Here is a 13,934-nt window from a genome sequence, read left to right as displayed (position 1 = left end):
GTTGCATCCAGTATCCACAACGGCGGGTCGCCTGCAAGTAACCGTAGTCTTCACCCGGTATTGGGACGGCAGAGGGTCGTGGGCGAGTATGTGCCTGAGTCCTAGTTCATGTTGTATAACTAGGAACAACCTAGCAAAAACTGTGCGGCAGAAGGCCCGATGCGGCGTCAGGTAAACAATGGCGACAGCCCACACGTGGCGGAAGACGCGGGCTTGACAGCAAGAGGCCAAATGAGGACATGGCATGATTCTGGCGTTGAGCGTAGAAGTCTCGTAGTTGGGCAATGGTTCGGAGGCGCAAATGCTGACTGCGTACGATGCTGCACGCCTTGTTTTCTTGGGGCAGCGCGCCTTCTGGGGGCGGGCTCGGCCAATGACGGTCGAACGGAGCCGCACCCGAATCATGTTCCTGGGGCGGATCGATCCTGCAGATGAAATTGTCGAGATACGTCCCGTTACTGCAGATATACTGTGGGTATTCACTGCGACATCAGCATCTGAAGCCGAAAGAGAATGTTTCAACGCCAGAATCGATGCAGAAAGAGACATATGCCCGGGCATCGAAGTTCAAGCAACGCCAAACCTCGTCTCGAGAGCACGCCGATATGCTCGTGCATTGCGCGCGCTATGGAATTAGGTGCAAGCCACTGCCAGCCTCGTGGCAGCTGTGTCCCGGGAGCGCAAAGGAGGGCGTATCAGCCTCATATCGAGTCAGGGGCCTGGGCGCGAACATCGTCCCATGCGGAGGATATCGCACATGGATCCAGCGGTGTGGCTTTTGGAACCGATGGAGCGAAGGATTCATCGTTCGAGCATGTAGGCGTCATACGTGAACGAGTCGGTACATACCCTAGTGATACCCACGCCGCAGTCATCAAAGAGTGGCACGAGTGGGTAGCAGATGAGTTCTGCAAAATACATCGGCACGCGTAAGCTCCAGTACCCTGGTGTCGGCGCTATATGACCGCACCCAGTGCCGCGAGAACTGCACGTCCGACTTTACGAAGGTTTGTTGAACTGTGAACACTGCACGTCAGCGTGCAACAGCCACACCGCTGTCAACGGGTCCGTGATATCCGTGATGTCGGCGTCCTCGGAGATAATCGTATGTAGCATTTGTCGGGTACCGATGTTCAAGCGGCACAGTCGTTGTGATTCCTTCGCAACATAATTAGATCGAAAAGCCCCCGTAGTTTTGAGTTCGACGATGGAGGATACGGGTGGGGCGGAACAGCAATGGATCGCTGCAGGGTGACAAAGATCCGACGCTAGGCCCCGTGCGGTCGGCGCTAGCGTGGGATGCCTGATCTGACCTGGCCGCACGCACAGGCAGACCTTCCCTCCACAACCACGAACCCTAGGATCACCACCATGTTTCGCGTCGATTGCTGCATTCAACACATGGTTTCAGGGTCTCGAAAGTTTCGACGATTTAAACAGCCCCCCGTTATTGCCGGACAGTACTGGTTGGTGCCTCCCGAAAGCTTCCAACTCGGCCAAGACCTAGCTCCCGTAGCTACAGGTGGCACGACTCGTCCATTGGAGGTCCCTGTGACCTGAGACATGACCGTGTTCTTGTGCAAGGGACTGCCATACTCGTTGTCGTGGCGGCATGTTTGTACTGCCGGCGAGGCGGAAATTGGTGTCCCGTAAGCCAGTGTCCAACCAAGAACCGTCTTTGCTACCGACCGGATGGGCAGAATGGAATTATCTCCGAGGCCATTGGGATGCACTCGAAATGCCTGGGCGGATCCTGATGGAGCGAACCCGTCCAAGTGTTCGTCATTGATGCCCGGATCGTGCGGTTGGCAGAACCTTTTGTCGTGATTTTGGGTTCCACCCTTCACGGAGAGTTCGTGCGCCGCATGCAAGACCCCGCTGATGCGCCACGATTATCGTGCCTTGCGTACGGTCCGTGTACAAGCCGAGCGTCGAAGCCAATGCGACACCAGCGTCGTGACGGTAGCCAGCGCGCCATTGCGCTTCATGACATGGATGGAGCTAACGGCGGCCATGTGCGCAGCCCCACTCTTCACTGAACATAACCCTCGAGACCCTATCCTAGTGGCAAGCTCTCAATCTCGTTTCTTTGACCTGGCCCGTCTATCCGCAGCTCGTCAATCCTCCACGCCCACATGTCGAGCATACTTCCCCGGGCAGGCCCACGATAATCCAGTATGCAGCTGCCTCCGGTGGATGTCCTGTTGGGTTGGCCGACTCCGAATTACATCGACCCGGAAACGCGCGGCCCTGCGCTCCTCATCGTCAACAGCATCCTCATCGCACTAACCATCCTCGTTGTGATTGCGCGTTTATACACTCGTATAGTGATCAAGAGGTGGTTCGGTATTGACGATATCTTCATCCTCTTTGCGCTGCTCTTCACCTGCGGCCTCACTGCTGTCGTTCTCCTGGCAAACCTCCGATATGGATGGGATAGGTAAATAGACCGATTTCCATTCGCATCGCATACAGCTAATCATCAAATGACTATAGACATGTTTGGGATATACCCTTTCACATGTTCGTTCCGGCCTACAAGATCGCCATGACCGCCAAGGTCGTCTTCACAGCGGCCGCGAGCTTCACGAGACTCTCTCTGCATTGCTTCTACTACCGATTGGTCACAGACTCGGGGAAGACGTGAGTACGGCGTTGCTACTGCATCCCAACAGCTTTGCTAATTCGCTTAGATGGTTCAAGTGGGCGGTTCATGTCAACGTTGCCTACACACTCGGCATCTTGATATCGTTTCCCTTCATCGCCATCTTCTTCTGCACACCCATTAAGAACTATTGGACTATCGGCGCACCGGCAGACACTTGCATGGACGAGGGAACTGCGACTCTCATTTGCGGAATTATCAACTGCGTGGCGGACTTTCTTACCACCCTAACACCGATACCTTTGGTCATGGGCGTGAGTTGGCTCAATCCCATACGCAAGGCAAAACACTACTGACTGATCCCAGCTTCACATGCGTCTGCGTGAGCGCATGGCTGTCGCTGCGCTATTCGGTATGGGGCTAATTGTCTCTGCTGCTGGTATTGTGCGTACCTGGTTCATCTATCGGAGTCTCTTTAACAACGAGTACGATCAAACCTGGTACGCATATCCACTGTGGATCGCGGCCGCTGTAGAGATAGACTTGGGTGTAGTAAGTTATTACGTACGACTGCTAATCAGTGACACAATGCTTACTTGCCACAGATATGCGCCTCGGCTCCAGTACTAAAACCTCTCCTCGCGAAGATCCCCTTCAGTCTATCGCAATCCTTCTCAGGTGGCATATCCTTCAAGAAGAGCGCGCACTCCTCAAAGACGCTAACCGCCAATGCATCAGCGTCGCATTCCTCCACGAACCGGAAATCCACAGCACCGCGCAATGCGCCAGAACTCGCAAACGACAAGGGAAACAGCTATGAAATGAAGCACTGGGCGGATACAGAACAGGATCTGGAACGAGGAAGCCAGGAAGCTATTCTGGAAGAGGAGGAGGCTCCCAAAACGGGCATGTCGCGCCTGTGGGGCAAGGTTCGCCCGAAAAGCAACAATGGAAATATGACTACGGACACCGATATGACAATCACTTTGACCAGCGAAGTGGAACTGCAAGTCGAGCGGATGAAGCAACGTCCGGCGCGGTACGAGACACATGGTGACCTCCACGAGAACCACATGCCATTACCACCGTTGGCACCGCGATCCAGCGGACACGACCGGTGACGCCACGACCCGACTTGCGCGATCAATACGGATAGCGACAACGTCCTCGAACCGACATCAAAGATCTCACGTCGCGCATCGTGTACGCGCAAGCGGGAAACATAAAGTTACGACTGGCATACTGGGGGCGCTTACATCTTGGTGGACTTTTCTGCATCGCTTTAGCATATGATACCACGTTCGACGACTCTATCAAGGGTACAAAAATAGACATCTCAGAATACAGACGGCCAGGACGCCGAATACATCAATAATCTCAGTGCGACGCGCCGCTTCGTCCACATGCTTGACGCGTGCATCCGTGTAGTGAGCGGCCCGCATTGGACGTCAATGACAGAAGGCTAACATGTCAGCAGTATGACAGCTCTTAGCTTCACGCACAGGAATTTCAACGATCCAGCTCAACACTTTCGCACGCTCGATTCGTGAGAGAAGGCGTTCTGCGCCATCTCCATCCTGTCCACGGTACCCTTGGATCGCAGCCCTTGAGCTCACCCGGCGAACATCGGCCAGACTATTGATGCAACTCCAACCACCCAACTGCGAAAGCGCCGACCATAAGCATGCCGTAAGCGGTGAATCTGGCCCTGCAAACCTTCGCCGCGATACTATTGACACCAACGAGCTTCAAACTGCATTAACTACCTCACTTCGCGTTTCAAAACAACCATCCAAGGTTTACACGTCACACGCATATCTGTCGGCACCGTCACACAAGGACGATCAAATCTAGAACGCCATCGGATGCGGATGCCGAGGCCAACTCAACACACTCTGGGCTGTGGAGCGTTCAGAACTGTAAAAGATTCACACTGCTTGGAATGGAAAGTTACGGATACGTTCTCACGTGTATGCGGCGTAACGGCGTGGACTCCGACGGCTCTTGGAAACGCTAGCCCAGGTCTTGTCATCCGACTGATGTTCCTCGGCAAAGCTTATTTCTTCCGGCACTACAGCCTTAGACCTTGTCCAAGGGTGGGTGGGGGAGGCGGCGGGGAGGCGGAGGGGCAGAGGAGGGGAGGATGGGGGATTCCGTGGTGTCAAAAAAAGAAAGCAGAGAAGATAAATCGTGATGTGTTGATAGGAGGTGGTAAGCGCCTCGTTGGATGGGTGGTCCTCGGCAAAGCTTATATCTTCCGGAGCTACAGCCTTATACCCTGGTCTCCCCCGCAATCTCTACAGCCAAAATACGGGGAGGGCAGGCGCCAGAGAACCTGGAGCTGCTTCCTCGTGACGTCCTTAGGCTGATAAAAGTACAGGCCTTGTCGCTGTTGGAGGAGAAATTGCACTCCGTGCATTCCCAACTGCCTTTCTCATCTAGTCCACGGACGCAGACATGAACTATGTATATTGACGAAGTAAGAACGAGGCTGCAGAGACATTTGTTTAAATGTGGGCGATGTACCAGTTCTCTGGTTGATCCAGACGATCGCCCGGTTCTTCTCTCGCGGTAATAAGAGCAACAGCCAGTCATGCCTTCACCATCCAAGATCGCCGCGCTTGGCCTTGTGGCTACGGGCTCTTTTGTAGCCGCTGGACCTTGCGACATCTACGCCTCGGGTAATACGCCTTGCATCGCCGCTCACAGTACCACTCGCGCGCTTTACAATTCCTTCAGCGGTTCTCTTTACCAGGTGAAGCGCGGATCCGATGGCGCTACGACTAACGTCGCACCTCTATCTGCCGGTGGTGTAGCCAATGCCGCGACTCAAGACAAGTTCTGTGCCAACACCACATGTCTCATTACCATCATCTACGATCAATCTGGTCGTGGTAACCACCTCACTCAAGCTCCTCCAGGAGGCTTTAACGGCCCGGAAGCTAATGGCTACGACAACCTGGCTGGGGCTATCGGCGCACCAGTTACGTTGAACGGGAAGAAGGCATATGGTGTCTTTGTCTCACCGGGTACCGGATACCGCAACAACAAGGTCAGCGGCTCAGCGACTGGCGATGCAGCAGAGGGCATGTACGCCGTCCTCGACGGAACACATTACAACAACGCATGCTGTTTCGACTACGGCAACGCCGAGACGAACAATCTCGACACCGGTAAGCATACTCTCACATCGTCTTATCAACGGCATATATCTAACAGAAAGCACAGGCAACGGCCACATGGAAGCTATCTACTTCGGAACAAATACAATTTGGGGCACCGGCGCCGGCTCTGGCCCCTGGCTAATGGCCGACCTGGAAAACGGTCTCTTCTCCGGCATGTCGCCCAAAAACAACCCAGCGGACCCTACTCTCACAGACCGCTTCCTCACCACAGTCTTGAAGGGCGGACCAAACAAGTGGGCTCTCCGCGGCGGCAACGCCGCATCCGGCTCGCTATCAACGTACTACAACGGCGCGCGACCCAGCGCCTCAGGCTACAACCCCATGAGCAAAGAAGGCGCCATCATCCTGGGTATCGGCGGCGATAACAGTAATGGAGCGCAAGGAACCTTTTACGAGGGCGTTATGACGAGTGGGTATCCGAGTGATGCGACGGAGAACGCGGTGCAAGCGAACATCGTCGCGGCGAAATACGCGACTACGAGCTTGACCAGCGGACCCGCTTACACAGTCGGTTCGTCAATCTCTCTCCGCGCTACAACAGCAGGATACACAGACCGCTACCTCGCACATACCGGTTCAACCGTGAACACGCAAGTCGTATCTTCCTCCAGCACCGCACTGCTTAAGCGACAGGCTAGTTGGACTGTACGCGCGGGTCTGGCGAACAGCGCTTGTTTCTCGTTTGAGTCGAAGGATACGGCTGGGAGTTACATTCGCCATTTCAACTTTGTGTTGCAGCTGCAGGCGAACGATGGATCGAAGGCGTTCAAGGAGGATGCGACGTTCTGTCCCCAAGCTGGCTTCACGGGATCAGGCAGCTCGATAAGAGCGTGGGGGTACCCAACCAGGTACATTCGCCATTACAACAATATCGGAGATATTGCTAGTAACGGCGGTGTTCATGATTTCGATGCCGCGGCGAGCTTTAATGCGGATGCGACGTGGAGTGTTGGTACGGGGTTGGCTTAGAGGTTTGGTAACGGGATGGGGGTGGTGTTGGGTTGAGATGTTGTTGGAGTGGGCTGTTCACATAGGGGAATCCCTCACAATGGTTCCTGTGAGGGATTCCCGTACGTAAACAGCCGACTTCTTCAAAGTCTCAAGCCAAGAAGAGCTGGATACTTGGGTATTAAACTCGAAGAAAATATCAATAGGTGGTTGTAACATTCAAAGAACCCCCCTAACGGCTGCATTGTCTGTTAATCGGCTTCTTCGAATGTTACAACCATCTGTGTTGAATAATACAAGGACAACCTTTACAGTGTATACACTAGCCAAACTTCTCTCGTACAGCACGCACCACCTACTGTACATCTACTATTCACTCACGATACTCGTATAGTAGCGTCACAGCGTTCAAAACACCATCATTCTATACGCGTATTTCAATACTTCACTACCACTACAAACAAACCTTCAACACAACAGCGCGCAATCCCGCTACTTCACCAAACAACAGATCTACAATCCTTTCACAACATGTCCCCAGCCACAGGCACAGCACACCTAAAGCGTCCTTATAAAGGTGGTGGCGCTCTAAAGGCTCGAAATCGTGTCAAAGAAGAGCTTGAAAGCGAGAAAAAGCCAATTCACCAAGCACCAGACCCGCAATTCTTCCACAACATGACCACAGCCACAGCACACGCAAAGGTTCCTTATGTGGGTGGTGGCGCTTTCACCGAACGACTTCTGGCCAATAAAGCACTTGAAAGCAAGCGAAAGTTGCGAGTGTTGATGGGCATGTTGCTTGAAGCCATAGTATCGTCAACACAAGAGCTTGAAGCTGATGATGAGGATGAGTGGGAGAATGTCGGCGATGATGATGAGGAAGAGTGGGAGGATGTGGGGGATGACGGAGAATGGGAGGATGTCGACGATGACGAGGAGTTGGAGGATGTCGACGATGAGAATGATTGGGAAGATATCGACGATGAAGAGGATGACGATCTCTCAAACGACAATTCTTCAGATGACTCCTTAGACTTCTCAGACCCCTCACACTCCTCACACCCCTCCTCTAACCCCTCCATATTCCTATCCTCCTTCCTATCCAACAACCCCCCTACCAAAGACTACCCCCCAATCGGCCACCTATCCTTCGCTACCATCGAAGAAGCCCGCACCGCCTACTACTCAACGTTATCCCAGGTAGAAAACCTCCTCGTAAAGTGGTATCACAAGGACGATGTAACAGCACTTGTCAAGACCTTGATCGAATCTGCCCAGGCGTCGTATGCCGAGCAGGAGGAGTTTTGGAAGGATAGGCGCATAGTTCAGGAGTGGTTCGATGGTATAGATGAGTGAACGTATGTTGTGGTAGCTATGGTAGGAGGAGGTGGGAATGAGGTGGTGGATGAAGGAAGTGTCGTGGATGCGGGTATGTATTTACCTGCATGTTCTTGTAGCGCTACATGATTGTTTGCGCAGCGTATGCAGTAGTTACAACCGAGAGTACTGTGCAAATAATTCCTTCCGTAAGGTTCATCTTCCGTGCAGTGCAGTGATGGCGCGGTCTTCGGTGTTATCCATGGATGCAGCCATGTGTGGCCCTGACACTAATCCATTCCCGGACTAGTCCAACGACCTGACGGGCGCAACCAGACATCCGGTTCCAACGCGCGACGCAGAAAGACGATCCAACATATCTCCACTCTGTGACTCTACACACGATGCACCTTAAACCAGTCATACAGTCAACACTCTTCCCCAAAATATCTAGGGAACAAGAACCACAAACCCATTCTACGAGCAGTTCTTCTCAGTGGCGTTCCTTTCAGTGTACGTAGCCTGTCATCGACCCATCCTGATCAGCCATGTGCCATATCTGACAAGCTATCCACGACTATCGCACAACCCCCTCCCCTACTTCCCTAACCACATCCTCCCCTTCTCCAATCTCTCTACTGCTACTCCCCAACTCCCTTCACACCATCCCCCTTAGCCCTGATCTCCACCACCCATCCCACGCCCTTCTCCGGTGTATACACAATCTGCAACGGCCTCTCAACCTCCTCATTCGCAACAAACACACCAGGCACACGGGTGCCAACTCTCCCATCCATATCAACCATATTGTTGACCGGTTCTCTGGAAAAGTACGCCGTAGGCAGGTTTACTGGTAGCCATGCTGCTTGGTCCACGGACGATAACCAATGCGTATGGAATGAATTGTCACGCGGCGCCTTCACCTTGACTTCTACAACGCCTACATTGCTGGATACCCTGGTATACATGGAAACGTAGAAACCGGGGATTTTAGTGGGGACGTAGAGGTCCCTTTGTTGGAGCTTGCATATTTGATTCCGAAGGTCGTCTTTGGTTTCGAAAGATTTGCCGTTTGCCATGTTGGAGTTTCCTCTCTGCGGTGAGGTTGGATGCGGTGAAACTGGATATGATGAGCTGGATACGGTGGGATTGGATAAGGTTGAGACGCGAGATTATGGTAGACGCGATTGTAGTGAGGGAGACGCGTTTAATGTATCGTCGGAGGATAGTCACTGGCTCACACCAAGTCAACTGACGTCGATTGGGTCATCTGATAGAATGGACAGTCTGGCATTGTGAGACATGCGCATGGATTGTACGGCAAGGTATCATGGGAAGAACAGGAGGCCAACAGGTGTCGCAATAATTCGTAAGACTCTTAGCATTTGCGAACAACGCCCTACACCTACAGACCTCTTTTATTATTAGATATAATATGTTTTTCTCTAGCTTTAGAAGCTGCCTTATTATAGCTTTTACTTAATAGTATATAATGTTGTAAAAACGCTGTTGTCGTGGTTGTTGCGTAAATTCCAAGAGTCTCACGAATTATTGCGCCACCTATTGAGGCATAAGACCTGATAAATCACGAGGCATGGAACCTCAATCAGTAGACAGTGATCGCACAAGTGCAGGACGAACAGAACACATTGTCTATAGACTAATACTCGTACAAAACTACCGTAGTAAGAGGGAGAGAAAAAGGAGGTACAAGGTATGTTCACGGTCGCGTCTAGTCAATGAGCAAGCTATTCAACCTCGCCTCAGTAGCAATAACATCCAACGCCTGCTTGACCTCAAGCACTCTCCTGCACTCGCCCAACCAATCTTTGCTTAGTACCTTGGCCCAACCTTGCAAACCGTTCATCTCACGAGCCGCGGCATCAAGGTCGCCTTCTTCGAGGAGGACCTCCGTTCGTGCAAGCACGGCCTCAACATCACCTCCAACAGCCAGACCAGACTTCTTGAACAGCACCTTCGACATGGCGAGGGAGGCGAGGTGAGAAGCCACACCTGCGTCTTCAGGGAGAAGCGCCGCTTTCCTGACTTCAGAAGCGACGCGACGGAAGCGGTCGATCAGGAGGGCGGAGCTGGGGATACCGCGTTGGTAGGCGGCGGGGTTGATACTCGCAATAGCGGCGCTGACGACAGGATCATCGGCAGCGATTTCCTTGAGAGCCGCGAGCTCGGTGACAAAGGGCTTGGGGATGGCTTGTGTCTCGAGAGCCGACTTGACGGCCTCGACGGCGACGACGAGGTGTTGCGTCTTGAGGTTGGCGTCGACGACGCTGTTCCACTCGGCCGTCAGCTTCTCGAGCTCGTGCACGGACGAGGAGAGCTCGTTGAGCTTGCCGAGACGGCCGTCGCGTTCGGCTTCGACGCGCTCCCGGACGTTGGCTGTGAAGGACTTTTGCATGTTGATGCTCTGTTCCAGGAGTTGGTTCTTGAGCTTCTGGTCGTAGACCTTTTGGGCGGCCTGGAGTTCAGACTGGAGTCGCTCTTTGTAGGATTGCGACAGACGCTCGCGCTCGTTCTCGAATTCCTCCTTGAACTGGGCTTCTTGCGCCTGCATCTGGTGGTCGAGACGCTGGACGAGCTCCTTGGCGGCCTCGTCGAATTCGGCGTGGGCGGCCTTGACCTTGTCTTCGGTCTGCTTCTGGAGGCTCTCCTTCATTAGGTTGATGTCGGAGACGACCTTGGCGAGCTCGCTCTTGGCTTTGTCCAGCGCGGAGTTGTACCGGCCGTCGTGGGCGTTGTCGGCGTTGATGACGGTGATGATGTCGTTGACGATCTTGACGACATCCTGGACGACGGGCTCGGTGGCGGAGGGTACGCTGAGGTGGTCGAGCTGGGAGATGGGCGTGGCGGTCTCCTTCTTGACCTCCTTAACTTCCTTGACCGGAGCCTTCTTTTCCGTGGGCGCGGGTGCGCTTGATGAGACCTTCGGCTGTTGTCCACCTGACTCGGTCTTGTCCTGGGGCTTGTTGGCATCGACGGCGCTCAGATGGGGGCCCTTGGAGGCGAGGTCGCTCTTGTTCTCCTGGGCTGGTCGCGCAGTCAAGCCGCTCCGTCCGGGGATGGTGACCTTGTTCTCGCCCGAGATCTGGGGGTGCAGTCGTGGTTCGCCAGCGCGGCCGGGGAACCGCCGCCTGAACTCGCGCTCCTCGAAGTAGGCGACGGCATCCTCGCCGTAGGGGATGTATTCGGTGAAGAAGTCGTGGAAGTTGTCCGACACGAGCGAGTACCAGACACCGCCGGCGTACCCGAGGCCAGAGAGGACCGTCAGCCAGAGCAGCAGCTTGCGGAATATGCGTCTCTTCTTCTTGGGCTTGGGCTGGATCGGGTCGGGGGCGATGCTGGACGATCCGGGGCCGGTGGGGGGTGTCGTCTTGGGCGATATGGCGGGAGCATCACGCGATGCGCCTGCAATCACGGTGCTGTCGGGCGCCGGCGGTGCCTTGGGGATGTCCGAGGTGGGGATGGTGCCCTTGGGGTCGGAGGGCGAGGTGGTGGGCGCGGGATTGGGGACGGCCGTCTCGCCCAGGTTCTTGCTATCGGCGTAGCAGCGCTGGGCTGGGAGCCATTGCGGGCGGGCGGCGCGGGACAATGGGCGGGCAGCTGGACGAGCCCGTAGGATGGAGGCGCGCAGCATAATGGGCTGCCTCCGAATGGCGGATGGGTGATGGGGGGGAGGTAATTCGGCGTTGTTGATGGGCTGGACGTCTGCCAACATGAAGATTTGGAGCTCGACCAACACGTCAGGGTGCACGGACTCTCGGCAGTCCCAGGTTCTCGTCCGCCGCACCCACATGCTCCCACGACAACTCACCACCACTCCAAATTTGATGACAGCCAACAACATGCTGCGCCAAATCCACTCACACTCACAATCTTGCTCAATGACTAACCGCAGCTTCACTTCGGCTTCCCTTGCCGCGCGAGCCCACGGTTACTGATCCAAACTTGCAGCCACCCACTCACAGCGCCTCTTGTTATTCTGGTCGAGAGCAATGTACGGTTGACTGCCAACGAATTCTCTCACGGGTTTCTCTTATAAACTGTCGATTCTTTCTCTCTCTCTCATTTCAACCATCTCTCTCTCACATCACTTTCTCAATCAAAATTCTATCCAAAGCAGACCCCAACTGAAACCAGTCAAGTCAGCACAGCTGCGCCATATTGCAACGTCAGCACATTACGGCCACCATCACAAGCTACACCAGGCAGCCGCTTTTCCAACTTTTCATCACCCGCGCACTCTCACACAGCTTTCGAGCGCCTGAGATCGTCGCAAGAACCAGACCCACCTTCCAGATCCGTCTGCAGGAGCAAATTCCGAGTGTGGCTTTGTCCTCGGCTACCTTTACTCCGTCTCAACAAGCCTCGCCAGCAACACAGCCAGCACAACTTTGAGTTTTCAACTTCTGGTCAGCTGAGCATTCATCCCGAACACCTGTTCGCAGCATACTACGGGCCGAGAAAATCTCCCCCAACAAAACTCTCTCGCACGAGACAAAGATCTCCGCGCAAAACTCCAAACCCCGCGAAAATTTAAACAACACCCCGCAAAAATGTCTACCACACCATCATCCCACAGCTCCGCCACCGCGCGCGATGCCACAAACTACTCCTACGATCTCAGCAACGCGATATACGGCGCTTTCCCACACTGCGCAACCGATATCTCGCCGCGCAGATCACGCGCCGCATCTCCAAGTTCCGCGTCCGCATCAAACTCTTCAAAGAAGCGCACAGGCACGGTCACTGCAAACACCACCGGCACTGCAAACCGCACACTCTGCCGCCAAGCCATAAGTCTGCACCGCGAAAACGCGCCCCCAACCTGGCTGCCCGCACCAACTCCCACCAACAAGCGGAGTGCGCTCGCGAGAAGACAGCAAGGACAGCAAGGCATGAATATCCACGCGAGCACGTGCCTCAACCTCAATGCCAGCGCCGAAGAAGAAACCTCAGAAGCGGATCTGTGGATTTTGCCTGAGCTTGACGACTGGGAGGAAGACGAAACCGAGACTGAGTCTACCATTTTAACGCCTTCGAGTTCGGCGGAGTTGGATGCCCCACGACCGGCGGCTGGGGGAATGGAGAACAAATGGGCGGGTGTGCTGAGAAGGGCGGCGAATAGCAATCTGGAGCGACTTCGGACGACGATGGAGGGTGAGGGGTGGGATTTTGTTAAGCCCGCCAATCGCGATGAGGAGGATTTGGATGATGAGGAATTCGACGTAGTTATCGTTCGATGATGAACGGAAAAGCGACTTTACTATTTACGATACCCAATTTCTGTAGTTGTTTTAATGAATTGTATACCTCAAACCCAACTCAAAGCTTTCCAATCAGTGTGATTAGGCAACAAATTTTCCATCAACATGCTCTACCTAATGCCATGCTCGAGTTTTAGACAAGCGTCTTTGATCTTTGTGGTGCGTGTGCGTATACTATCACGATCCATCACGTTCTATCAAAAGAGTCGTCCACCACCGCCCCTCCACCGCCCCTCCGCCTCCCCTCCGCCTCCCCTCCGCCTCCCCCACCCACCCTTGGGAGTCTTGCGCCGCGCCGCCAACTCGAATCTCGAGCGACTTCGGACGAGGATGGAGGGTGAGGGCTGGGACTTTGTTAAGCCTGATGAGGAGGATTTGGATGAGGATGAGGAATTCGATGTCGTTGTTTTGCGCAAGGCGTAGGGGGATGAAAGGGCGGGAAGACTACGAGGGGGCTCACGATTACGATTTGTACAATGTTTATTGGCGGAAAAGCGACATCACCATTTATGATACCCAATTTTTGATAGAGTTCTGGATGAATTGTATACTTCAAACTAGGTCTTTGGGATTTGTGTGCATGGGGATGGTGGTGAT

The 13,934-nt window shown here is 54.1% G+C and overlaps 6 protein-coding genes across 6 annotated transcripts; 5 read left to right on the top strand and 1 right to left on the bottom strand.

Annotated features, from left to right (window-relative positions):
* Positions 1 to 2,177: 2,177 nt before the first annotated feature.
* J4E85_011068 (uncharacterized protein) lies at positions 2,178 to 2,444 on the top strand (the record flags this gene model as incomplete). Its single annotated transcript, XM_051475271.1, is given in 2 exon segments — positions 2,178 to 2,310; positions 2,329 to 2,444. The coding sequence occupies 2 exon segments, from the start codon at positions 2,178 to 2,180 to the stop codon at positions 2,442 to 2,444; spliced, it is 249 nt and encodes an 82-aa protein (XP_051320975.1).
* Positions 2,445 to 2,521: 77 nt separating this feature from the next.
* Positions 2,522 to 3,726, top strand: J4E85_011067 (uncharacterized protein; the record flags this gene model as incomplete). Its single annotated transcript, XM_051475270.1, has 4 exons — positions 2,522 to 2,643; positions 2,694 to 2,919; positions 2,972 to 3,157; positions 3,211 to 3,726. The coding sequence occupies 4 exons, from the start codon at positions 2,522 to 2,524 to the stop codon at positions 3,724 to 3,726; spliced, it is 1,050 nt and encodes a 349-aa protein (XP_051320974.1).
* Positions 3,727 to 5,198: 1,472 nt separating this feature from the next.
* Positions 5,199 to 6,759, top strand: J4E85_011066 (uncharacterized protein; the record flags this gene model as incomplete). The annotated part of the gene is made up of 2 exons (XM_051475269.1): positions 5,199 to 5,778; positions 5,834 to 6,759. The coding sequence occupies 2 exons, from the start codon at positions 5,199 to 5,201 to the stop codon at positions 6,757 to 6,759; spliced, it is 1,506 nt and encodes a 501-aa protein (XP_051320973.1).
* Positions 6,760 to 7,269: 510 nt separating this feature from the next.
* J4E85_011065 (uncharacterized protein) lies at positions 7,270 to 8,094 on the top strand (the record flags this gene model as incomplete). Its single annotated transcript, XM_051475268.1, has 1 exon — positions 7,270 to 8,094. One exon carries the CDS (start codon positions 7,270 to 7,272, stop codon positions 8,092 to 8,094), a length of 825 nt encoding a protein of 274 aa, XP_051320972.1.
* A 1,693-nt stretch (positions 8,095 to 9,787) lies between these two features.
* Positions 9,788 to 11,788, bottom strand: MIC60 (MICOS complex subunit mic60; the record flags this gene model as incomplete). Its single annotated transcript, XM_051475267.1, has 1 exon — positions 9,788 to 11,788. The coding sequence occupies one exon, from the start codon at positions 11,786 to 11,788 to the stop codon at positions 9,788 to 9,790; it is 2,001 nt and encodes a 666-aa protein (XP_051320971.1).
* Positions 11,789 to 12,626: 838 nt separating this feature from the next.
* On the top strand, positions 12,627 to 13,760 carry J4E85_011063 (uncharacterized protein; the record flags this gene model as incomplete). Its single annotated transcript, XM_051475266.1, has 2 exons — positions 12,627 to 13,298; positions 13,542 to 13,760. The coding sequence occupies 2 exons, from the start codon at positions 12,627 to 12,629 to the stop codon at positions 13,758 to 13,760; spliced, it is 891 nt and encodes a 296-aa protein (XP_051320970.1).
* Between the last annotated feature and the right edge of the window lie 174 nt (positions 13,761 to 13,934).

Source organism: Alternaria conjuncta, assembly GCF_024043145.1.
Source record: "Alternaria conjuncta strain BMP 0040 chromosome Unknown scaffold_29, whole genome shotgun sequence".
NCBI classification, from domain to species: Eukaryota; Fungi; Ascomycota; class Dothideomycetes; order Pleosporales; family Pleosporaceae; genus Alternaria; species Alternaria conjuncta.
This window is presented reverse-complemented; position numbering and strand designations above follow the sequence as displayed.